The 25,342-nt window shown below is 46.9% G+C and overlaps 1 protein-coding gene across 4 annotated transcripts in view; it reads right to left on the bottom strand.

Moving 5' to 3' along the window:
- The window catches only part of SENP1 (SUMO specific peptidase 1), an 89,630-nt gene that overhangs the window by 60,436 nt on the left and 3,852 nt on the right, over window positions 1-25,342 (bottom strand). For 2 of the 4 annotated variants that reach the window (XM_077297872.1, XM_077297874.1), the window contains exons 2-6: window positions 22,148-22,194; window positions 21,007-21,110; window positions 17,511-17,583; window positions 3,895-4,063; window positions 3,614-3,779 (exon numbers count right to left, since the gene is read on the bottom strand). In XM_077297872.1, coding sequence (XP_077153987.1) covers window positions 3,614-3,779; window positions 3,895-4,063; window positions 17,511-17,583; window positions 21,007-21,110; window positions 22,148-22,151 — 516 coding nt within the window. In that variant the 5' untranslated portion in view covers window positions 22,152-22,194. Of the gene's footprint in view, window positions 1-3,613; window positions 3,780-3,894; window positions 4,064-17,510; window positions 17,584-21,002; window positions 21,111-21,553; window positions 21,654-22,147; window positions 22,195-25,342 lie in introns of those variants that run through there. The other 2 variants (XM_077297873.1, XM_077297875.1) reach the window with 2 other exon arrangements.

Below are 25,342 nucleotides of genomic sequence, written 5' to 3'. Positions count from 1 at the left end.
TACAGGGGTAGCTGTGCAGAGGATCCTATAGGGGAGCCTTATAGGGAATATGGATTCACAGCCGAGTAAAACAACCCAGCTGTGATCTTACCCCACCAGTTAGCCCCTAGGTCCAGCGCCGAAGATCCACAGTCCTGTGCCCCCCGGAGACTGGCTGGCCTGGTCCTGGTCCTGCTGACCGGGAGATGCAGGGTTAATCCTTGCTGCAGTAGAAATGGCCGCCAAGGAGAAGAGGCAGGGGGAGAAGGGGTGGAGAGCTGAGAAAAGGCGGCAAAGCTGTGTAAAAACGCGCCCTTTCTGTCTCGATCCACCCCCTCTATGACACTGTAGAGAGTCATATTTGTCATCCGGGGGCGGGCCGGGGGGGGCGGAGAGGAGGCAGCGGCTTCAGCTAGGCTGAAGCCAGGGCCTAAGTTAGATGCCTGATGCCCAGAAAGGCTCCATGCCGGCACGGAAGTCCGGGGGGGGGGGGAATTGGGGAGTCGGATTTGAACTGGACCCCCCCCAGGATTTAAAGGCAGGATAGTGGTGGGGCTATCAGCGGAAGGGGGGGCCCTGTGAGGGGTCCCCCTGAGGCAGTACATAGAGCTGGTGCTGCCGCAGACAGGGGCACAGGGAGCCATGTGTCTGTATTGTGCCATGCCTGCCTGCACTCTCCCCCGGCCCCAACAGGAGCCCGCAGCTGGGCTGGGGTCCCTGGATGCAGGCGCAGTGTGCTGGCCCATTGCTGGGAGCTGCAGAATGCTGCCTGTACAGGCCCTACCTGAGGCATCTCAACTTAATGCCCCCAGAGCGGGAATAGGGAGGGTGCTGCTGTACCTTCTGGGGGCTTTATCCTCGCCTCGACCTCAACCCAGAAACCAAAAGGAATTGGGGAAGGGGGGGGGTGTCTCGATTTCGAACCAGCACCCGTGGAACTGGGGAGGGAGCGACATGGGGAATAGCCATCTCTACTTCAACCGGACACCCCATAATAGGGGGCTGAGGAAGGAGCCATGCCGGGAGTCTCACAGGAGACCCACTTTTCTTCATCTGTAATCCGTTGGAAAAAAACGGAGTAAAAAATCTTAGGTGTGCCTCCTATGCAACACTAAGCAACAACTGGGGAAGGCTGACGCCGTCCAGGGGTGTATACTGCAGAGGAGGAGCCACAGTTAATCTTTTTCAGATTATGCATAGTGTCGCCTCCTAGTGGACAGCAGCATAACACCCATGGTCCTGTGTCCCCCAATGAGGCGACAGAGTAAGCAAGCTTTAAAATCCCTTGGGATAACTAGCTTTTTCCCTGCATCTTTCCATTTCACCTGGATTACAGTAGTGATGTGGATTTCCGCAGACTCTTAGACCCCAAACAACTCTTCCTGAGCTGACAATGTTTCACAGGACAGGTGTCCTCAGTTTTAATGGTTCCTTTGACAGCCTGCAAAAGTGCATCTGTATTTTCTATAGAAAATAATTTCTTCCTTTACTCCGGTAACAATTGTATATTTCCACCTTCAGAATTTAGACAAATTAATAGGATAATTCCCCACCTAGGCCTTTTAGGCCAGGGAGACTGAGGCGATATAAGGAAGAAACTGTATTCTGTACTTGCTCCCTAGTCACTGCCCTCCTGTCAGTCATGAATATGGATTGACTGTCCAACAATGTTTGATATGCATTACGCAAAGCTTCTTGCTGAAAGTTTCCAATGGCTTAATATTACAGGTAGCACATCTATTAAACCTCTTATTAGTTGAGGTATTCTTCAGATTTTGTATTAGTCTATGCCAGATGAAGAGACCTGAGTAGTCTCGAAAGCTTGCAGTTTGTTACCATCTTTTCAGTTAATCATTAAATGGTATCAACCACTGAGGACTCAATTCTAAATAGTTGAGGTAGATAGTTTATTCTTAGGACAAGGAAGCACCTAAACAATATACTACTTATAGGATACATTAAGACACAGAAGGCAAGGTGATGACCATCTGTTAAAAACCTTACCTCACATGACCCAGGGATGGTTCTGTGGACTGATTGGAGGGGCAAAGCACTGGCTGTTCGAACAAAGTAAGATAAGCTGATGGCAAGAGCTGGCTCCCTTAGGCAATTTTACATAGCATTGCTCATGCTAGCTTCTATTAGTCATAATCTAGTAGCCTTATCTGCTGCCAACCAAACTACCAAATAGGGTCCTGCGGGGTTCACACTGGAACGCATGACACTACGATGACTTGTCATATCCCTGCGCCGTATACATTTCACACTGGAACGTTAGAGGTCGCTGGTTCTTCCGGACCGGAAGTATGTGTCATTAGAGACACCCCCCTAGAGAGGGATACAGCTGCTCCTTGGAACCCAGCTTAACTGGATGCTGAGGGACCCCTACCTAGATGTATCAACTTGGACCTGTCACTGGAGGGAAAGTATGGAGCATCCCCGAACCTCCAGAGCCCTCCAAGTGCTTTTCTTCATGTTGAGCACCCACTCCTGTGTCTGTACCCGATAGGAACAGGAAAAAAACGTGTGGTGGGAAGGTGCTATATGCCCTCTTCTGTGCTCCTGCCCCTATCAAGGATAAGAAGGACGTCCAGGAAAATACTCTATCTGCTGCAGATCAGCATAAACGCACCCACACCGTCCACACTGTGTACATCCCAGCTTCATATCTTATGTGCGCATGCTTTTTGAGCCGCTGAGAGTCAGTGACCACATGATAGCGTGTGTGCTCAAACTATGTGCGCTACAGTTTCCACAATCACCACTGACTCAGCCGCTCCAGAGCATAGGCTATAAAGCTGGGACGTACACCCAGATTCAGTGTGCCTGCCCGCAGTCATTGTCCAAGCGTGAGATCTGAGGAGGAGTGAAGTAATTATAATGCAATGTGCGTCAAGAATTTGAAAAAGGCATTTGACTAACTGAAAAACTTGAGATCCCCACCCCTATGACTGAAACAGGAGGTATAAAGTAATTTTTAGATAAATACTGGGAAGTTTTGCTGGACAAAAACTTGTTAATGATGCACTGTGCCTCACAAACAAGATGTTGGAGGCAGTTTAATAGCAAAAAAGGACATGACAAGTTCCATTTAATATGGAGGACTACCTGGCCACAGGTTTACTAGTCCTCCAATGATTATCTCCTGCTGATAAAACAATGATTTTATGGAATCTATCAATTTGCCCAGTAAGTGACATTACTGGCTCTGTATCAAAATTGTGCTGCTCACAGATTAGGTAGCAAAAACCTAGTGACAGATTTTTTTTAAGAAAAAAAATAAACAATGGATATATACACACATCACAGGCATACATGGAAATCATGGGGCCTCATTGCAGAAGTCCTAATTTGTAGATGTGATGTCACAGCTACAAGAGTCTTCCAAGTGCACAATCAGCAGGTATCCTGCACCTATGCCATCCTAGTGAATAGTATAAGTGTGAGACACCGACTACAAACAAGTTGGCAGATATCTGTAGACGTAATGTCCTGGGCCCACTCCCCTCTCAATATGGAAGTGAAAGGACAAAAATTATCCCTTTAAATACTTAGCTGGACGGTAGCACTGTATATAAATTTTGTAATGTAAAGGCACAGACACCAAAATATGTATCCTGCATGTCAAACTTACTTCTTCTACTGTAGTTATTTGTGGTCTCTGTACTTTCTTTGGGCTCCGGCGAAGAGTCCCCACACTCCATGAAGATAAACTTGCAGCATTTTTAATCGGAAAAGATTTTTCAAAAGCAAAACCAATGGTATGATTCGTTTTTCCTGCAGCTGCATTGAATGTTCGGCTGCAAAACAAATTGTGTAAGTATTTAATGATCCTGTAGTGATTGAGAAAGTGAAAACAGTAAATTGTATATTAAGCTTTAATACAAAACGTCAAATACACGATGTTAGCTATACCTTAGTTTCCGAGATTCCACTTCTGTGTTCCTTGACGGTTTCTGCAGGAACGTGAAGTGGGCTGGGATAATACTGGAGTGACTGGTGCCATTCTGTTTAACTTTTGCAGACTGTGCGAGTTTGGTGTGGTCTGCAACAGCCAACATGTTTTTCTCAAGCTTTGACACTTCTGAAATGAGAAACACAGGCATGCTAACCATATGCAATGACAGACTCAACTGCAGAAGAGTAGAAATTTAAGCGGTTACTGCCATTTCAACAAACTGGTCATTAATCAATAGCACAAGTGATTATACGAGGCTTTGTGATAAAATCAGGGAAATCTACTTTCTCCACTTAAGCCATTTCTACTTCCTCCTGCGCTGTGAAGTTAAGGTACCTTCACACTAAGCGACGCTGCAGCGATATCGACAACGATGCCGAAGTCCCCGGGTAACCAGGGTAAACATCGGGTTGCTAAGCGCAGGGCCGAGCTTAGTAACCCGATGTAAAAAAACAAACACCATACTTACATTCGGGTCCCCCGGCGTCCGCTTCCCTGCACTGTGTAAGCGCCGGCCCTAAAACACAGCGGTGACATCACCGCTGTGCTTTGCTTTCTGGCCGGCACTGACACATTCAGTGCAGGAAGCTCTGAGCAGCAGCGCGGACGCCGGGGGACGTGACAGACATCAGAGGGTGAGAATGTACTGTTTTTATTTTTACTTTTACAATGGTAACCAGGGCCGCGCTTAGTAACCCGATATTTACCCTGGTTACCATTGTAAAACATTGCTGGCATCGTTGCTTTTGCTGTCAAACACGACGATACACGCCGATCTGACGACCAAATAAAGTTCTGAACTTTCAGCAACGACCAGCGATATCACAGCAGGATCCAGATCGCTGCTGCGTGTCAAACACAACGATATCGCTATCCAGGACGCTGCAACGTCACGGATCGCTGTCGTTATCGCTGCAAAGTCGTTTAGTGTGAAGGTACCTTTACCCTTCACCCAAAAATCAGCCTTGGTCAAAGCAAGAACAGCTGCTAGTTCACTGGGGATCAGATTATAGCTGCCTACTGAAATCTTTTGAGGGGCGTAGATAAGAGCAAAGTGGGAGGCAAACAAATTATCCTACTACTTAGCCCTGGGCCATTTTCTGTTTTTGCATTTTCATTTTTTGCTCTCCTTCTCCCAGAGCCATAACTTATTTTTTGGTCAAAATGTCCATGTGGAGGCTTGTATTCTTTGTGAGATGAGTTGTACTTTTGAACGACACCATTGGTTTTAACATGGTGTACAGGAAAAAAAATTCCAAGTAAGGAAAAACTGCAAAAAAACAAAACAGTGCAATCCCAGTTTTTTTTTGTTTTTTTTTACCATGTTCACTAAAATGCTAAAACTGACCTGTCATTATGATTCTCCAGGTCATTACGAGTTCTTACACCAAACATGTCTATGTTTGCTTCTTTAAAGGGAACCTGTCAGCAGGATTTTGCAGAGTAACCTACACAGTGTCAGGTCAGTGTCGTTATTCTGAATAAAATGATACCTTGGTTGATGACATAAAGGCCCTGTCACACATAGCGAGATCGCTGCTGAGTCACAAGTTTTGTGACGCAACAGCGACCTCAGTAGCGATCTCGCTATGTGTGACACGTACCAGCGACCAGGCCCCTGCTGTGAGATCGCTGGTCGTGTAGGAATGGCCTGGACCTTTTTTTGGTCGTTGAGGTCCCGCTGACATCGCTGAATCGGTGTGTGTGACACCGATCCAGCGATGTCTTCACTGGTAACCAGGGTAAACATCGGGTTACTAAGGGCAGGGCCGCGCTTAGTAACCCGATGTTTACCCTGGTTACCAGCGTAAATGTAAACAAAAACCAAACACTACATACTCACCATCTGATGTCCGTCAGGTCCCTTGCCGTCTGCTTCCTGCTCTGACTGAGTGCCGCCGTACAGTGAGAGCACAGCAGTGACGTCACCGCTGCGCTCTGCTCTCACTGTACGGCGGCACTCAGTCAGAGCAGGAAGCAGACGGCAAGGGACCTAACGGACATCAGATGGTGAGTATGTACTGTTTGTTTTTTTTTGGTAACCAGGGTAAACATCGGGTTACTAAGCGCGGCCCTGCGCTTAGTAACCCGATGTTTACCCTGGTTACCCGGGTGCTGCAGGGGGACTTCGGCATCGTTGAAGACAGTTTCAACGATGCCGAAGTCGTTCCCCTGATCGTTGGTCGCTGGAGAGAGCTGTCTGTGTGACAGCTCCCCAGCGACCACACAGCGACTTACCAACGATCACGGCCAGGTCGTATCGCTGGTCGTGATCGTTGGTAAATCGCTATGTGTGACGGGGCCTTTAGTCTTGTGGTCGTTTCTAAATATTTTTAGTTTTGTGTTAATGATATGCTTGTGTCCCAAGGTGGGGTTCATGTATGTGGTGCTCTGATTAGATATTCATACCCAGAGTGATTAGCAAAATTAGGCTTTTTTATTCTAGAAAAAAGACGACTGAGGGGTGATCCAATAACCTTGTACAAGTATATAAGGGGGCAATACAAATATCTCTCCGAGGATCTGTTTATAACAAGAAAAGTGACGGTCACAAGGGGGCATTCTCTGTGTCTGGAGGAGAGAAGGTTTCTCCACCAACATAGAAGAGGATTCTTTACTGTTAGGGCAGTGATAATCTGGAATTCCTTGCCTGAGGAGGTGGTGATGGCGAACTCAGTCGAGGGGTTTAAGAGAGGACTGGATGTCTTCCTGGAGCACAACAATATTGTATCTTACGGTTATTAGGTTCTTTAGAGGGACAGAGATCTGGGGATTTATTCTGATGGAACATAGGCTGAACTGGCCTTGCTAACTATTACCGTATATACTCAAGTATAAGCCGAGATTTTCAGCCCATTTTTGGGGGCTGAAAGTCCCCCTCTAGGCTTACACTCGAGTCATACCCAGGGGTCGGCAGGGGAGGGGGAGCGGGGGCTGTCTAATTATACTCACCTGCTCCTGGCACGGTCCCTGCAGGTCCCGGGCTCCCCAGCTTCTTGTACTGAGCGGTCACATGGTACCGCTCATTACAGTAATGAATATGCGGCTCCACCTCCCATAGGGGTGGAGCCGAATATTCATTACTGTAATGAGCGGTAACGGTGACCGCTCAGTACGGGAAGAAGCTGTGGCGCTGGGGAACCAGGGACTGCACCACGCCAGGAGCAGGCGAGTATAACGGGGAGGGGAGCGCAGCGCTGCGCGATATTCACCTGCTCCCCGTTCCAGGCGCAGCTCAGTCTTCAGCAGTGACGCTCAGGTCAGAGGGAGCGGTGACGTGGTTAGTGCGCGCCCTCTGCCTGAACGTCAGTGCAGAAGACGCTGAAGACGGAGCGGCACCGGAATGAAGTCAGGTGAATATTGAAAGTGTCGAGGGCCGGAGCGAGAGGTTGAGTATGTGATTTCTTTTTTTTTTTTTTTTTATCGCAGCAACAGCAAATGGGGCAAGTGTCCGTATGGAGCATCTTACGGAGCCATAACATTTGTGCAGCACTATATGGGGCAAATATCTTTATGGAGAATCTTATGGGGCCCATAATTAACGTTTGTGGAGCATTATATGGGGCAAGTATCTGTATGGAGCATCTTATGGGGCCATAATCAACATTTGTGCAGTATTATATTGGGCAAATGTGTCTATGGAGCATCTTATGGGGCCATTATTAACCTTTATGCAGGATTATATGGGGCATGTTTTAATATGGAGCATCTTATGGGACCATCATGAACTGTATGGAGCATTATATGGGGCTCCTGATTCAATATGGATATTCAAAAACATTTAACCTACTGATGTCTCAATTAATTTTACTTTTATTGGTATCTAATTTTTACTTTTGACATTTACCAGTAGCTGCTGCATTTCCCACCTAGGCTTCTACTAGAGTCATTAAGTTTTCCCAGTTTTTTGTGGCAAAATTAGGGGGACGGCTTATACTCAGGTCGGCTTATACTCGAGTATATACGGTACTTGGCCTTGTTTTAAGTATGTTATATATATATATATCACGCTCCTGCATGCAGGTGCCGGCCGTGGCTCCTGCGCTGTGGCATAACTGCATGTGTACTTTGCGCTTAGTCCCTTTTGCAGATTTACCTGAGCGAGGTAAAAAGAAAGTAGTTTTGAAGATGGTGCCCGCTGCGCCTGTGCAGTAGCAGCTATTGGTTTGTATAGAGATCCGATAGCTGCTGTTGAGCAGGTGGCGCCATGCCATCTTAATGGAGGACATTTTTTCTTCTTCTCCAGCAAGATGGCACTGCCGATGCCTACGCAACAGCAGCTATTGGATCTCTATACAAACCCATAGCTGCTACTATGCAGGCGCAGAGGGCGCCATTTTCAAAATGCTCACTTGCTGTGAGTGCCAACCACCTCTGGTTGTCATGCCAACCCATCGGTGACCCTCAATCACGTGATAGGGTCACTGATGTGCGGGATTTCCAGCGCGCTTGCCGGAAGAGAAATTGACAGTAGCATTTAACTAGTTAACAGCCGTGGGTACATGTCAGCTCTATATGTCAACTGACATGCCCGGAAAGGTGCAGGCTCCGTGCAGGAGCCCGCACCAAACAGGGGAAGTCAGACATCGGCATACTATTACGCCCGATGTTGCAAAGGTGTTAAAGAAAACCTGTTTTCAGGATTTTGCCAAATAAAGTACCGGCATTGTCAGGTTTTCAGTGTTATACTGATTAAAATTATAACTGGGGTGAAGAAATCAGTGTTGTGGTTCTTATGTAATCAGTGTTAAGGTACGGTCACACAATCACACTTTGGACGCTACGACGGCACGATCCGTGACGTCGCAGCGTCGTATGAGTATCGCTCCAGCGTCGTAGACTGCGGTCACACGTTGCAATCACGGCGCTGGAGCGATGCCGAAGTCCCCGGGTAACCAGGGTAAACATCGGGTTACTAAGCGCAGGGCCGCGCTTAGTAACCCGATGTTTACCCTGGTTACCAGCGTAAACGTAAAAAAAACAAACCGTACATACTCACATTCCGGTGTCTGTCCCCCGGCGTTCTGCTTCTCTCCACTGTGTAAGCAGCAGAGCCGGAAAGCAGAGCGGTGACGTCAGACGTCACCGCTGTGCTCGCTTTCCGGCTGGCAGGCGCTCACAGTGCAGAGAAGCTGAGACGCCGGGGGACAGACACCGGAATGTGAGTATGTACTGTTTGGTTTTTTTACGTTTACGCTGGTAACCAGGGTAAACATCGGGTTACTAAGCGCGGCCCTGCGCTTAGTTACCCGATGTTTACCCTGGTTACAAGCGAACGCATCGCTGGATCGCTGTCACACACACAACGATCCAGCGATGTCAGCGGGTGATCAAGCGACGAAAGAAAGTTCCAAACGATCTGCTACGACGTACGATTCTCAGCAGGATCCCTGATCGCTGCTGCGTGTCAGACACAGCGATATCGTATGGATATCGCTGGAACGTCACGGATCGTACCGTCGTAGCGATCAAAGTGTGACTGTGTGACAGTACCCTTAGACGTTTTCAGTTAATGAGATGCCGGTGCTCCAGGGCAGGACTCGTAGGCAGCGTCTTATCTTCCTGATCCAAGCCAGATACACAAAGGAAACTGCCCACAAGCCGCCCCCAAGCACAAACAGTTTGTCTCTCTCTCTCTATGATGAGAAACATGTTTGTGCTTCGGGTATACACTAATTGTGCCAACATAGTGTACGAGCACTCTGACATGCATCATTTTCAGGCCCATATGCCTACACGAGGCTCTGTCAGCACAATTATAGTCTATGGTCCAGTCGGCGTATACGTCCGAATCCAGTATTGTGGGGGGTTCGAATGCAAGAACGGACGAGGCCACTGGACAGGTGCCTAAATGCAATGTGAAGGATTGGATTGTATGGAAAAACAACTACTTTCAGCACAAACTTTGATTGTATGACCACAGGGCAGAAAAATGTCATATTGTGTCAAATAAAGCAAATTACACCAATGAAATTTTGAAATTTGTCTGTTTTCAGGAAAATTCTCCATTCATATTCAATATCGAGTAGTCTTCATTGTCTTGATCACAGAAGCAAAGTTTTTGTGGAAAAAACAACTATTTTCTATTTGTATTAGGCATAAAGGGTTAGGAAAACACACTTTGGACCCAGGAACAAAAAAGGAGATTTTTGTGTACTCACCGTAAAATCTCTTTCTCTTAGCCTCTAATTGGGGGACACAGGACCATGGGTGTTATGCTGCTGTCCACTAGCAGGCAACACTATGCATAATCTGAAAAAGATTAACTGTGGCTCCTCCTGTGCAGTATACACCCCTGGACGGCATCAGCCTTCTCCAGTTTTGTGCCAAAGCAGTAGGAGGAACGTAACATGAATAACATAATTATGCCTGTAAGAAGGCAACTATGTACGAGCTCAAGAAACAATATGAGAACTCAACAGTTACAACAGCCCGGAAAGGGCAACAGGGTGGGAGCGGTGTCCCCCAATTAGAGGCTAAGAGAAAGATTTTACGGTGAGTACACAAAAATCTCCTTTACTCTGTCGCCTCATTGGGGGACACAGGACCATGGGACGTCCTAAAGCAGTCCCTGGGTGGGAAGCAATGGACGAATATTGTGCAGACAGGCCCGTACACTTAGGGCACCGCCGCCTGCAGGACACATCTACCCAGGCTCGCTGAGGACTGGGTATGAACCCTGTAGTGTTTAGTAAATGTGTGTAAGCTAGTCCAAGTGGCCGCCTTACACACTTGTTGTGCCGAAGCCTGGTGCCGAATGGCCCAGGAGGCCCCTACCGCCCTTGTAGAGTGTGCCGTAATACCGGCTGGAAGAGGAGGATTCTTAAGGCGGTACGCCTCTTGTATGGTGGATCTGATCCACCTGGCAAGAGTAGCTTTTGGAAGCTGGCCTACCCTTGTGGCCGCCTTCCGGAAGGAGGAAAGGAGAATCAGGCCTCCGGAAGGACGCAGTCCTAGACACGTATATACACAAAGGCCTGACAAGGTCAAGCGTATGCAGAGCCTTCTCCACTATGAACCGGAACCGGACAAAGGGATGGTAGTGAAATTTCCTCATGGAGGTGGAAGTCTGACACAACCTTCGGAAGGAAGGATGGGACCGTACGAAGAACTACCTTGTCCTGGTGAAATGCCAGGAGAGGCCATCTGCAGGAGAGTGCTGTCAGTTCAGACACCCTGCGTAGTGAGGTGATTGCCACCAGGAAAAACCACCTTCTGGGAGAGAAAGGCAGAGCGGGACCTCCTTAAGGGGTTCGAAGGGTGGTTCCTGCAATGCTGTCAGGACCAGGTTGAGGTCCCACGTTTCTAGTGGTAGTCTGTAGGGGGGAACCAATCGGGAAACCCCCTGAAGGAAGGTCCTTACTTGCAGCTTGATAGCAATGCGCTTTTGGAAAAGCACTGAGAGGGCTGACACCTGGCTCTTAAGCGAGCCCAATGACAGCCTGGCCTCCAGACCCGCTTGGAGAAAACCAAGAACTTTGGGTAGGGAATAAGGGCGTGGGATCTGGCCACGAGATTCGCACCAGGTAAAGAAAACTTTCCAGGTACGGTAATAAATCTTGGCAGAGGCTGGTTTCCGTGCTCTGATCATGGTTCCAATGACATCTGCCGAGAGCCCTGCCTGGGTTAGAACCCAGGTCTCAAGGGCCACGCCGTCAAATTGAGAGCCCCTGAGTTCTGGTGGTAGAACGGCCCTTGTGATAGAAGATCGTGGCGGTCGGGGAGACGCCAGGAAGCGTCTGCTGTGAGTTGTACGATGTCTGCGTACCATGTTCGTCTGGGCCAGTCCGGTGCAATGAGGATGGTTGGAACTCCCTCTTGTTTGATCTTCCTCACCACTCTGGATATCAGGGGGAGAGGTGGAAAAATATACAGAAGCTGGAACTGGGTCCAGTCTTGAACCAGAGCGTCTGCTCCGAGTGACCGCAGATCGTGTGTTCTGGCAATGAAGTTGGAGACCTTGGCATTGAAATGGGATGCCATTAGGTCCACATCCGGGGTCCCCCAGCGGAGACAGATCTGTTGAAAAATTTCGGGATGGAGAGACCACTCTCCCGAGTCTATTCCTTGTCGGCTGAGGAAGTCTGCTTCCCAGTTGTCCACACCCGGAACGTGGACTGCCGAAAGGACCGACCCTGTGTCCTCCGCCAAGCGGAGGATATGTGGCACTTCCCGCATCGCTTGGGTACTGCGGGTCCCCCCTTGATGAGTCACATATGCCACAGCCGTGGTATTCTCCGACTGTATCCTGATGTGAGAGGCGGCCAGTAAGTGATGGAAAGCCCTCAATGCCAGAAGGATGGCACGAATTTCCAGGATGTTGATGGGCATGGACGCTTCCGCTGAAGACCACTTGCCCAACAGGAGCCCGCAGCTGGGCTGGGGTCCCTGGATGCAGGCGCAGTGTGCTGGCCCATTGTTGGGAGCTGTAGGATGCTGCCTGTACAGGCCCTACCTGAGGTGTCTCAACCTAATACCCCCAGAGGGGGATAGGGAGGGTGCTGTTGTCACCTTCAGGGGCCTTTATCCTCGCCTCGACCTCAACCCAGAAACCAAAGGGAATTTGGAAAGGGGGGGGGGGGGGGGGGGAGGATCTCGACTTCGAACCAGCACCCGAGGGACTGGGGAAGGAGCAGCATGGGGAATAGCCATCTCAACTTCAACTGGGCACCTCATAATAGGGGGCCGAGGAAGGAGCCATGCCGGGAGTCTCCCAAGAGACCCTCTTTTCTTCATCTGCTAGTCGGAGGGCCAGTGCCTTGTCCTTGGGAAGGCGCACTAGACCCCTGGAAGTGTTGAATAACATTCCCAGGAAAGTCAGGGACTGACTCGGGGTTGGTGATGACTTTGTAGGTTGATTAACCAGCCCATGCAACTGAGAGTATCGGTTGTGATTGAGACGCTGAGCTCGCATTCCTTGAAAGGTGGGAGCCTTGATGAGTAGGTCGTCCAGGTATGGAACGACTACTATGCCTCTGGAATGCAGGACGTCCATGGTTGCTGCCATGATCTTGATGAAGACTCTGGGAGCCGTGGCGAGTCCAAAGGGGAGAGCCACAAATTGGTAGTGGTCCTGGCCTATTGCGAACCTGAGAAACCTCTGATGGGCAGGTGCAATGGGTATATGCACGTATGTCTATGAAGGGGAGATATTCTCCCTTCTCCATGGATGCAAGATGAACCGAAGGGACTCCATGCGGAAGTGACGGACCCGTACATATTTGTTGAGCTGTTTTAGGTCTAGTATGGGCCGTACGCTGCCTCCTTTCTTGGGAACTACGAACAGATTGGAGTAGAACCCTCGGAAGCGGTCGGACGTGGGTACCGTTACTATGACTCCTGATTAACAAAGCGAGGAGACCGCTTGGTGGTAGGCTTGAGCTATCTGGCAGTGAAAGGTCTGTCTCGATCCGCCCCTTGTATGACACTGTAGAGTGTCATATTTGTCATCCGGAGTCCGTGACTCATGAGGAGGAGAAGTCTGGGATTTTCCTCCTCTCGGCTTAGACTGGCCTGCTTTTGACTGCCAGGTCTTGTCCGACCTTTGCGTCGATCGTGAGTTATCCCTGCGTGGGGAACGGATACGATTTTGTACCGGGTCCGGACGTGAGACGGACCAGCCGGAGGAATTCCGAAAGGATCGGAATAGAGTTTGGTTACGCTTCTTGTAAGTGCATTTAGGTTTCAGTTGGGGAAGAGAAGTACTCTTACCCCCTGTGGCGTTGGATATCATAGTGTCCAACTGTTCACCGAAAAGACTCCCACTGAGGTAGGGGAGGTGTGTGAGGGACTCCTTTGAGGCTGCGTCCGCTTGCCATTCCCGCAGCCAGAGGATACGCCTAATCGTGATGGCGTTTGATGCTATCCCCGCGACTCCCCTTGCTGAAACCAGAGCTGCATGGAGCATATAATCTGCTACAACTGCATTTTGAACTGCTTGGTCCGACAGTTCAGGAGCGGATACTTGGAAGGCTTGTAAATTCTTTGCCCAGGTCAGGATGGCCTTGGCAGCCCAAGCTGAGGCGAACGCGGGAGCCATGGATGCCCCTGCTGCCTCGAAAATTGAACGAGCCATGCGTTCTACCTGCCGGTCTGCTGCATCCCTGAGGGTTGAGCTATCTGGCAGTGAAAGGAGGGTCTATGCTGCTAGCCTGGAGACTTTTAATCCACCTCAGGTGGATCTGTCCATTCCTCCTTCTGTGGGAAGGGGTACCTTGCCCCCAGATATTTGCGATTAGCGAATTTTTTCTCAGGCTGTAGAGCTGTTTTTTTAAGGATCGCCTTAAACTCTGGGTGGTTCGAGAAAACCTTAGGCGGCTTCAGAGGTCCTTCAAAGAAAATCTTATGTTCTGGGACCTCTGGTGGCGGATCAGAAATGTCCAGCACCCGATGGATGGACGATATTATGTCCTCAACTAGCGCTGTATTGCTAGGAGGGATTGGGATCAGGGACCCCTCCGTTTCTCTGTCCGAGTCAGAGTCGCAGATGCCTTCCGAATCCTGTGTATCACTGAGATATTATGTCCTCAGCTAGCGCTGTATTGCTAGGAGGGATTGGGATCTCACTGAGGCGTCCCCTGCTGGGTGGGCTGGGGAGAAGGCCTTGGTGATTGCGGAGATCTGCATCGTCTGTCCCTGGAACGGGATGGTCTAGATGACCTGGAGCTACGGTGTCTCTCCCTAGAGGGGGATGACCGTGTGCTATGGGGTGACGCAGATGGACTTGATCTATGGATCCGCTTGCGTCCTGACGTAGACGTGGATGTGCCAGGGTCATCTGGTTCCTGAGTCAAGCTCTCCCGTTGTTGGGTAACTGTCATAGCCGGGGCATGACCCTGCAGAGCCTGAAGCAATGTGGAGGTTAGGTTATCTATAGACTGCGTCATAGATTGCGAGAACTGAGTAGCCCATTCCGGCGTGGCATTAGACACCGAGTGACACATTAGGTTATATACAGTTCTGGCAATGCGGGTACGTGCTACTACTGGAGAGAGCGGGCCCGCAGGCTGTGCAGAATGCATAGTAGCAGATCTGCCTGGTTCTCTTGGACCTTGAGCCCTGCATAGTGCACAAAGTGCAGAGGTGCTGCCAGCAGATGGACCTTACAGGGGTAGAGAACCTACAGGGGAGTCTTATAGGTAATATGGATTCACAGCTGAGTAAAAATAACCCAGCTGTGATCTTACCTCACCAGTGTGCCCCGAGGTCCAGCGCCGAAGATCCACAGTCCTGTGCCCCCCGGAGACTGGCTGCCTGGTCCTGCAGACCGGGATATGCAGGGTTAATCTGCAGCCGAAAATGGCTGCAGAGACAGAGGAGAGAGGAGGAGAAGGGGGCGGAGAGCTGGAAAAAGGCGGCAAGGCTATCAAAAACCCGCCCTTTCTGTCTCGATCCACCCCTTGTATGACACTGTAGAGTGTCATATTTGTCATCCGGGGGGCGGGCCGGGGGGCGGAGAGGAGGCTGCTGCTTCAGCTAGGCCGAAGCCGGGGCCTAAATTAGATGCCTGAGGCCCAGAAGGGCTCCAGGCCGGCGCGAAAGTCCAGGAGGGGGTCGGATCTGAACCGGACCCCTCCGGATTTGAAGGCAGGATGGCGGTGGGGCTATAAGCGGAAGGGGGAGCCCGGTGAGGGGTCCCCCTGAGGCAGTATAGAGCTGGTGCTGCCGCAGAGACAGGGACGCTGGGAGCCCTGTGTCTGTATGTGCCATGCCTGCCTGCACTCCCCCCGGCCCCAACAGGAGCCCGCAGCTCGGCTGGGGTCCCTGGATGCAGGCGCAGTATGCTGGCCCATTGCTGGGAGCTGTAGGATGCTGCCTGTACAGGCCCTACCTGAGGTGTCTCAACCTAATACCCCCAGAGGGGGATTAGGGAGGGTGCTGTTACACCGTCAGGGGCCTTTATCCTCGCCTCGACCTCAACCCAGAAACCAAAAGGAATTGGGGAAGGAGGGGGGTCTCGACTTCGAACCAACACCCGAGGGGTTGGGGAAGGAGCAGCATGGGGAATAGCCATCTCAACTTCAACTGGGCACCCCATAATAGGGGGCCGAGGAAGGAGCCATGCCGGGGGTCTCACAGAAGACCCTCTTTTCTTCATCTGTAATCCCGTCGGAAAGCGGGAAACGGAGTAAAAATCTTTAGGTGTGCCTCCTTTGCGACACCAAGCAAAAACTGGAGAAGGCTGATGCCATCCAGGGGTGTATACTGCACAGGAGGAGCCACAGTTAATCTTTCAGATTATGCATAGTGTCGCCTCCTAGTGGACAGCAGCATAACACCATGGTCCTGTGTCCCCCAATGAGGCGACAGAGTAAAATAAATAAAAATTTGTTACATAGTGTTATATAATCAACTATTTTTAGTACAAAATTAAATTAACTACTTTAATATTTTTTTAATTAATTTTTACTTTATCCACTTTTTCATTGGTGGGGTGTAAGTGTCTGAGCACGACATTTGCACACCTCACTTACAGCAGCCATGGACAGAGCCTGCGGTCGGACACTGTTGTAGCCCACAGTGTATGCTGTGGTAGTCCACAGTGAATGCTGTGGGCTTCATTTCCGGTCATCGCACACACTGCTCAGTGCATGCTATGACAGGAGCTGCCTAGGGGAGAAGATGCCAGAGAGCAGATGTCTGGGGTGAGTATCTGGGGTGATTGCAGCCTACAATTAGTATTACAGTACAGGCTGCAATCACTGCTCCCCGCCGACCTGTTCAGAGCACAGCAGGGAGATCATCACACTGTTGTGCCCTCAACACACTGAACAGGATGCAGGTGGCCATATACCCCAGGCTGGAGGGGGCCATATACCCCAGTGTGCATGTGCATTTTCCTGTGTATTTTACTATGTATAGTGGCAGAGATTAGATGACAGCAACATCAAGTAAGAAATACAGTATAAACTTAAGAGATCTAATCCCATCATGCGTGATACTCCCCCAGACTGCTGTATCTAATCCATCATGTGCGATATGCCACAAGACCGGTATATATAATCCAGTCATGTGATACACAACACTGAGCCCTGTTTCTAGATACTTGTAGTGTATCCTGTGCTGTGAATAATTCCAGTGTGTGATTTACTCCACGTATCTAACCCCAGCTTATGATATAGCGAGCAGCACAAACTAACAGAATCAGTGAAGCCGGCTGTCCTTGGTGACACTGTGCTTGTCAGTATCACTGGCAGTCATCTACAAAATGGCTCATCACTGTGATCCTAAACTTAATTCTCTCTTTTTACACACACCCAGAAGTGGAGAAGAGAGATCACCCACATTGCAGTCATAATGTGTACACTAGATTTTCATGGCAAGTTTCAGCAGCTGCTGCCCCTAGTGTTTGCAAGAGGAAATTAGAAACCTTAAAATTATTTTTCATATTTTACTTAATTAAAAACAAATGATATTTAAACAAAATTAAAACATTAATACTATACTTCATTTTCAATTGCTGATTTTTTTTATGGCACCTTCCCTTTAAATTATGTTTGGTAAGTGTTTTTCTTTGTAGGTTTCATAAAAAGCAGCAAAAGAGATCTATGAGCAACAAAACAAAAAGGCTTACCTGTGAGAAAAAAAGGTTTATGAAGAGTTTTCACAATAGATCTGTCAAAATCCCTGTGAAGCATCGGGGTCGTCTGAAAAACAAACAATAGCATGTAATCAAATTGTAAGTACCGTATACAACGTCCATAGAAGAAGAGTCAACATGGAAAATACTCAGAAGCAAAACAAACAATACTACAGGGTGGGCCATGTATATGGATACACAAATAAAATGGGAATGTTTGGTGATATCAACTTCCTGTTTGTGGCACATTAGTATATGGGAGGGGGGGGAACTTTTCAAGATGGGTGGTGACCATGGCGGCAATTTTGGATCCGACTATTTTTTTCAATGGGCAGAAGGTCATGTGATACATCAAACTTATTGAGAATTTCACAAGAAAAACAATGGTGTGCTTGGTCAAAGTGCTGCCCATTGTGTTGGATTGTCAAAGTGGATTGGTCATCGTGGGCCAGTTGAAAGACCACCAAGGTCTCCCTATCTGACCCCCTTAGACTTATCTTTGGGGTCATCTGAAGGCAATTGTCTAGGCTGTGAAGATACGAGATGCGCAGCATCTGAAACAGATACTGGAAGCCTGTGCTAGCATTTCTTCTGTGGTGTTGCTATCAGTGTATCAAGAGCGGGAGAAGAGGGTTGCATTGACAATCCAACACAATGGGCAGCACTTTGAACACATTTTATAAGTGGCCATAAACTTGTCAATAACTCATGAAAGAATAAAGTTATGTTAAAACCAAGCACACCATTGTTTTTTCTTGTGAAATTATCAGTAAGTTTGATGTGTCACATGACCCTCTTCCCATTGAAAAAAAAGTAAAGTTGGATCCAAAACAGCCAACTAAAATGGCAGCCATGGTCACCACCCATCTTAAAAAAAAGTTTTGCCCCTCCCATATACTAATGTGCCACAAACAGGAAGTTGATATCACCAACCATCCCCATTTTATTTAGATGTATCCATATAAATGGCCCACCCTGTACTGTTCTTTACAATAAAGCAATGTAAGAAAACCGACTCCTTCAAGAGAAAAAGTCCTACAACAAAGAAAAGTACAATGCTAAAGAGTGGAAAGCTACACAATCCCACTATAACAAGTGGAAAGATATCCACACACCTTCATTCATGCTTAGATTTTCAAGTTTGCCTTAATCCCTACATGTTGCTGATAAATTACAGAATTACAGGCATAATATAATGCATTGTGTGCCACATGTAGGCAGCCAAATACATGGGGAACACTTACCACCAGGTATGCACACAATATATTTGGCAATCTGAATGGCAGAAGAGGAGTCGGGCAATCCCACTCCAAGTCTCACATATGGAGTCTAGTAAATCTGGAAACCCCAAAGGTTTTCAAACAGGATGGTGTCTACATGTGCCCAAAGCTCAGCCCAGAAAATGAGCTCCAGTTACCATGTGAATATATCATACGTCCCAACTTTTAAAGAACAGAAAGCGGGACAATTTAAAGCAGCAAATTTTGGCCATGCCCATGTTCAAAACCCAAACCACATCCATTTACCATTTCCTTCTGGCAGGTGGAGATGTGAGAAAGTTGGTGGCAGTGAGACATTCAGCAGATCACCTGGGACTGCAGGGCACAAACCGAAATCTGGGTCTGCTGTAAGAATGACAGTTGGGACCAGACATGAACGGATCGATTCATGGGACTTCTGTCCAGCATCCAGGTCAGTGAAAGAATGCATAACTCACCCCTTCCTGATCTCCAATGTACCCAGTATGTCATGGAAGGGAATAACTTCCCGACCTTGAACGTCCTGGCTAAAATGCAGTACGCGCATTACTGTGCCTGCTGATTTTAACAGTGGGCACCTTCACTCATGACGGAGGGTTTCGTGCCCTCCCCACCCCTGTAGCAGCACCGATCATAGGCTAGAGCCCAGAAATGCCAGCATCATCAGGCCCAGCACCGATTAAAGTGCTGAGTGTCATATTCCAATCGCATCAGAGTGCAGAGCCGCAGTCTGAACTCACAATCACCACTCTACACATCATTCTGGCTAGGAGACTTTGCAGAGCTGCTCTTGTGTCGTTCTGTGCTGGACCTTTTGGTGTCACAGACTTTTTCAAGCCTGTGCTATCACTTCTGCTGGTGTTGCTGTGGTTCCTGAAAGAAAGATGTTCCTGACCCTTTCCCAATCCACCTCTCCAACTATCCTTTACCCCCATCCACATTCTGCTGCCGAGCGGTGATCAATACTTGATATTTCGTTTTGGCAGTTTTATCTTGTTCTGAAGTCCTGTAACCACCGAGCGCTTGTCAGTGACACAAATCACTGAACAGGCAATCGTGCACTCTTTTTTCCAGGACGCTTCATTTTTCCTCCTAACTAATTTCCCTTGCATCACCTCTGCGTGCGAGTCCTACAGCCGCACAGATGCTGAGAAGATGCACATTGATCGAGACCTGTGCTCACTTTTGGCCAATACATTTTCTTTTGCACCACATCCATGCATGCATCCTACAGCCGTCAAGTGCTGGTCAGTGACATACATCACTGATCAGCATCTGGTTGTTTATTTTTTGTGCGAAGAGGAGAACAAAATAATTTAGATGGGTGACAGTAAAAATATATCATAGTAATCAGCGTAAACGAAAGTGTATTTTTTCTAAATAAAGTCAGGCTACTGTCAGATCATTGCAGGCGCTCAATATTTTTAATTTACCAACATCCGTTTAGAAAGTTTGCTTATGTTACCAAATTTTAATATTTTATTTCTATATTTTAAGATTTTTCTTCTCTTCTAAAATAAATAAAAAATTTTTATACAAACAACTGCCTGAATAAAATTTGGTACATACACGTGAAAGAAGTGTCCCACCAATCAAGGTATTTAGCTGAGGAGGCATACGCCTTACTTGCCTCTGATACCGACAGTGAGGGAGAGTATGCCTTCCTTTATTTTTCATCCTCCTACTGTTCCTTAACCCCTTTCTGACATTTGACGTAATATTCCATCTATGTGACCTGGGCCTGTCTGACCATGGACGGAATATCACGTCATTTTTTTAATGCGACACAGTGTGCCCTTCTTTAATGCTTATGCATTTGTTGAGAAGTGAGGCTGGATAGACAGACATCATCCTGGAAGCTCACCGATCTTTTATTTGTCACCACTCTATTTGTTGAGCTAGTTATGGAAACACCATTATTCTTCCATTTGTGCTCCTGTCCAGATGACAATAAAGACTACAATACTGGAAGCCCGTACCAAAACCTAAAGTTAGTATTAAAACCTCAAGTATTTTACATCAAGATAATCCCAGCCTGGACCATAAACTATGAATGGATGCCAAGCAATTTTTAGGTGGTCACCAAAAGAAAGGGATGAATATTAGTGAATAATATACAGTACTGCTCCCAACAAGAAACAAAATGCTTTTTTTTTTTTTTTTTTTTTTTAATTTATAGTGCCACAAGATTGAAAAAAAAAAAAAAGGAATAATCATAAATGCTTACCAACCTGATAGTTGAAAGTACAGAAAGATTCCTTTGCTGTATCTTTAAAATGTGCTTGATATTTGGAGTTATTCTCACTCTCCCAGACCATTTCCTTCACATCTTCGTCTATTAAAGTAGGAGAAAAACGTAACATTAATGCCATTAATTATCTCTCACCAAAAGAATTAAAAAAACCTGAGAATACAATAGCAATGGTGTGGACTAATTCACTCGAATACCGTTTTGCGGAGGGTTCGGAAATAAGCACAGGACGCAGTGTGAAAGCACCCTTACAACATGCCCATGCCATGGGGGATAGTACCAGAAGTCAGGCCCCCATCAATCATGAACTAAATGCACATACCTGTAATATGCTATCACTTTATAACATTTGTGTAACATTTTAGACTGAGCATAATTATCCCCCCCTACACACGCGAAAAAAAAAAAAAAAGGTTTGAACTACATAAAACATTGAATGTAGTTAAATGCATCTGTTAAAAGGGGGCAGCCACTCCCAGGATTACAACTTGTAATATAGCAATGAGTCACATCTGACAAGGTCACACCATTAGCGATAGGTGTGGTGGTGAGCAGGGACAACCAAAGCGAAGTACAGAAGCGCTGAGTTGGTTATCAGTTACATGACCGCTGCCACTGATCACTGACGTTGGTGGTCACATGTCATACATGCGCATGCGACTGTTGAGGCCAGGTAACTGACGATTAAGCAAGGTTGTCATCACTAGAGACGAGCTAATCTGTTCGGGTCCCTCATTCGGCAAACTATAGCGCTTACAGAATAAGCTGCAGAGGGAACCTGGATTGCTCCAACCTGTTTGTTGAGCTCTCCATGCATGTGTTGAGACAGTGAAACAGCAGCAACACAAGCAGCTGCAGCGCCAGACAGATGATCAGCCGGCACGATCCAGGTAGCTCTGTTCCCTGTCCAGCTTATTCGGTAAGCACTATGGCTTGCTGAATAGGGAGGGACCCGAGCAGATTCGTTCAACTCTAGTCATCACTTCCGGTACAGATTAAGATAATGGAGTGGTGGGGGACTTGAGAGGTAAATAATGCTGATTGTCATTTTAGAAAAATCCCTTTAATTAGGACCACATTTTAAAAACCACAGAACGCCTTAAAATGCAAGCATGGCTTACCCATGTTAAGTTTTATTACATCCCTGGGATCACAATGATTGTTCAATCTGGAGGAAGAGAAAGAAAAAAAAAAAAAAAAAAAAGTGATGCTTTAGAATAAATTGTTCAATTCATACAGCCATACATGCAGGTATTTAGCAATGAAAATAAAATGGTGATTTATGGAACTATAGCATTACAAAGGTGAGACACCGAGATGGGCAATGAAGCAGACGCAACTTGAATGAACATTTGCACAAAAGGAAATAGAAAAGTCAATTGTAGCAAAAAGAAAAAAAAAAAAAACTACTACAATAACATATTCGTGTTAAACCCACAAATATACATAAATAAGCCCCAAAAGTCTATTCTACATATGTATAATCTAAAAATTTTACCATCAATTGTCAAATGGGGCGAGAAATTGTCTAAAAAGGGTTGTCCACTACTCACACACCTTCTCAATTACTATACTCCACCATGTTTGATAGAAACAGCCTGTACGCTCCTCCAGCGGGCTGTGGAGTCCGGTAAGCCAAACCTCTGACTAATTTGACTCACTCGCTCATACATGGCTCATGCAAAAAACAAAGTTCACCACCTGATATAATTAGTTTAACACAAAAAGAAGTACACTTACGTCTGGGCAATTTAAACATTGACACATCCCCCGGCCCAGATGACATTCATCCACGGATACTGAGGGAATTGAGCTCAATAATTGACAGACCGCTGTATCTTATTTTTAGACTCTAGTAACAAGGTGGTGCCACAGGATTGGAGGGTGGCTCATGTACAGATATTCAAGAAAGGTTAAACAGCTCATGTGCCGGAAAATATGTGGGCTCAGCTCCTAAGCCTACACTAAAGAGGGGGAGGCGACACTTGACTGATATATCCAAAGGGGGTTTAGGGGTTAATCACTTATAATACAATAATCAAGCTATTTTAGATCGCACAAAACATTTATTGGAATACAACTTTGCCACAAAAAAACTTTACTTGTAAATAAGCAATTCACTATGAAGTGGAGAAAAAAAACCAGTTTTAAACAAAAACGTACTGAATAACATTTGCTAGGTCTAGGAATTTGTTTTAAGAAATATTATCGCCTCCTTCAGCTCCACCTTCATAGATGGCCTCTAATCTGATCCAATTAAAGGGAACCTGTCACCCCCAAAATGGAAGGTGAGCCAAGCCCATCGGCATCAGGGGCTTATCTACAGCATTCTGGGCGGGGGCGGTCCGATGGGCATCGCGGTCCTGGGCCTCCCATCTTCTTACGATGACATCCTCTTCTCATCTTCACGCTGCGGCTCCGGCGTACTTTGTCTGCCCTGTTGAAGGCAGAGCAAAGTACTGCAGTGCGCAGGCGCCGCACTGACGAAGCCGACGCGAAATGCACGTTGGGGCTACAGTCTGGACCCCTTCGATGCTGCAATATCGTTAAGGAATCTAGGGCTGGGGAGGACGTTTTTTTGTGAACACTTGATTTTGGATCCAAGAGAGGGATCCATATAATATATATATATATACTAATTACCCAGTCCTGAAAATTCTGCTAAGATATGCACTACTGCACTTTACTAATGAATGCATGCGGGATCAATTGGGTCTCACCGCTTTTCAGTGTTATTTTCGGTTTCCCTTGCTGAAAAAGCTAACAACTTATTGTATTGTGATTAAATTCTGACTAGTTTTTGCATGCAATTCATTATGGAATAAAATTTGTACTCTTTAAATCTGGACTTGAACTCCGTTTTTTTGCTGAAAATTCTGGCTGTGTTGGAGTGTCCAAACAGTACTTGTGTGGTCTCTGCCATTAACTTTTTTTTTTTTTTTACAGGTTTTTGAGCATGTGTGAGATCTGTTTTGATGTTGTCCATTTTGGATTTTATTTATCAAATTCAAGGATGGCATGATCACTGCCTCCTGCCATGTTCACTGAAACATGTGGTTTTACCTCATTCAATATGTTCTATTGATTAAATTTCTGTTGCAGAAACTAGCGTGTCTGCAATAGAAATTGCCACGTTGCGGTCCTGAAAAATGCATCACGTCAGTTTCTGCGAATGATCTGCAGGTGCACATGTATGTATAGTGGACATGGGATTTCTAGAAATCCCTTCTACTATGCTGTAACATCTCGCTGCTGCAGGTTTGACATTGCATAATTACGCAGCATCAAAACAGCAGGAAATCTTGATTATGGGCACGCCCCCTGCAAAGTTCCCTTTTGAAGTTTTCTGTATTCAAGCATTCCACATTAACTCAAGATAAAAAATATTTTGTGTGACAGATTAAAACAAATGCTGTGAGCTCAAAATCAGTGCATACTCAGGCAATGAAAAATACTCCGAAAGCTTCCACTCTAAAAAGACTTTGACAACGTTTACATCCAGTTTTCAAAGCAGTGACTGAGAAAGATAGCCGTGACACTTAGAAACCAGTGCCCAGCACTTCCCACCATGCAAAGGAGGAAAGTATCTCAAATATCTGTTATGAGATATTTTGAAAGTGGCAGTTACTGTAACTATGACAACACATGTGTAAAAGACAGCTCATTGAGCTTTACTGTGAAAGACCGTGTACAATTATCATTATTTGCATGACCATCTTTTACAACTCTTAATGGAGAAATGGCCCGCAAGCCCCGTTAACTTGGTGTTTCTCTGGAAAGAAAAATTAGAAAATTAGTGATGGATGAAGCACTTAACCAAAGAGTTGATCTTAAAAAAAACTCTCAAGAGACTCGTTATATTTCTTGAAATTGATGCATGCCCACGTCAGAACTATTTTGCGATCGTTTGATTTTGTTTGTGACTACAAGAAAATTACCAAGACGCTGGCAGTAAGGTACTAAAGCTCCTCACACCAGCCACTTTCTCCAGGCCTTAGGGTACTGTCACACATTGAAATTTCCATCGCTACGACGTTACGATTCGTGACGTTCTAGCGATATCGTTACGATATCGCTGTGTCTGACACGCTACTGCGATCAGACACCCTGCTGAGAATCGTACGTCGTAGCACATCGTTTGGAACTTTCTTTCATCGCTTGATCACCCGCTGACATCGCTGGATCGTTGTGTGTGACAGCGATCCAGCGATGTCTTCGCTTGTAACCAGGGTAAACATCGGGTAACTAAGCGCAGGGCCGCGCTTAGTAACCCGATGTTTACCCTGGTTACAAGCGTAAACGTAAAAAAACAAACC

This window comes from Ranitomeya variabilis, chromosome 3, assembly GCF_051348905.1.
Source record: "Ranitomeya variabilis isolate aRanVar5 chromosome 3, aRanVar5.hap1, whole genome shotgun sequence".
Lineage (NCBI taxonomy): Eukaryota > Metazoa > Chordata > Amphibia > Anura > Dendrobatidae > Ranitomeya > Ranitomeya variabilis.
This window is presented reverse-complemented; position numbering and strand designations above follow the sequence as displayed.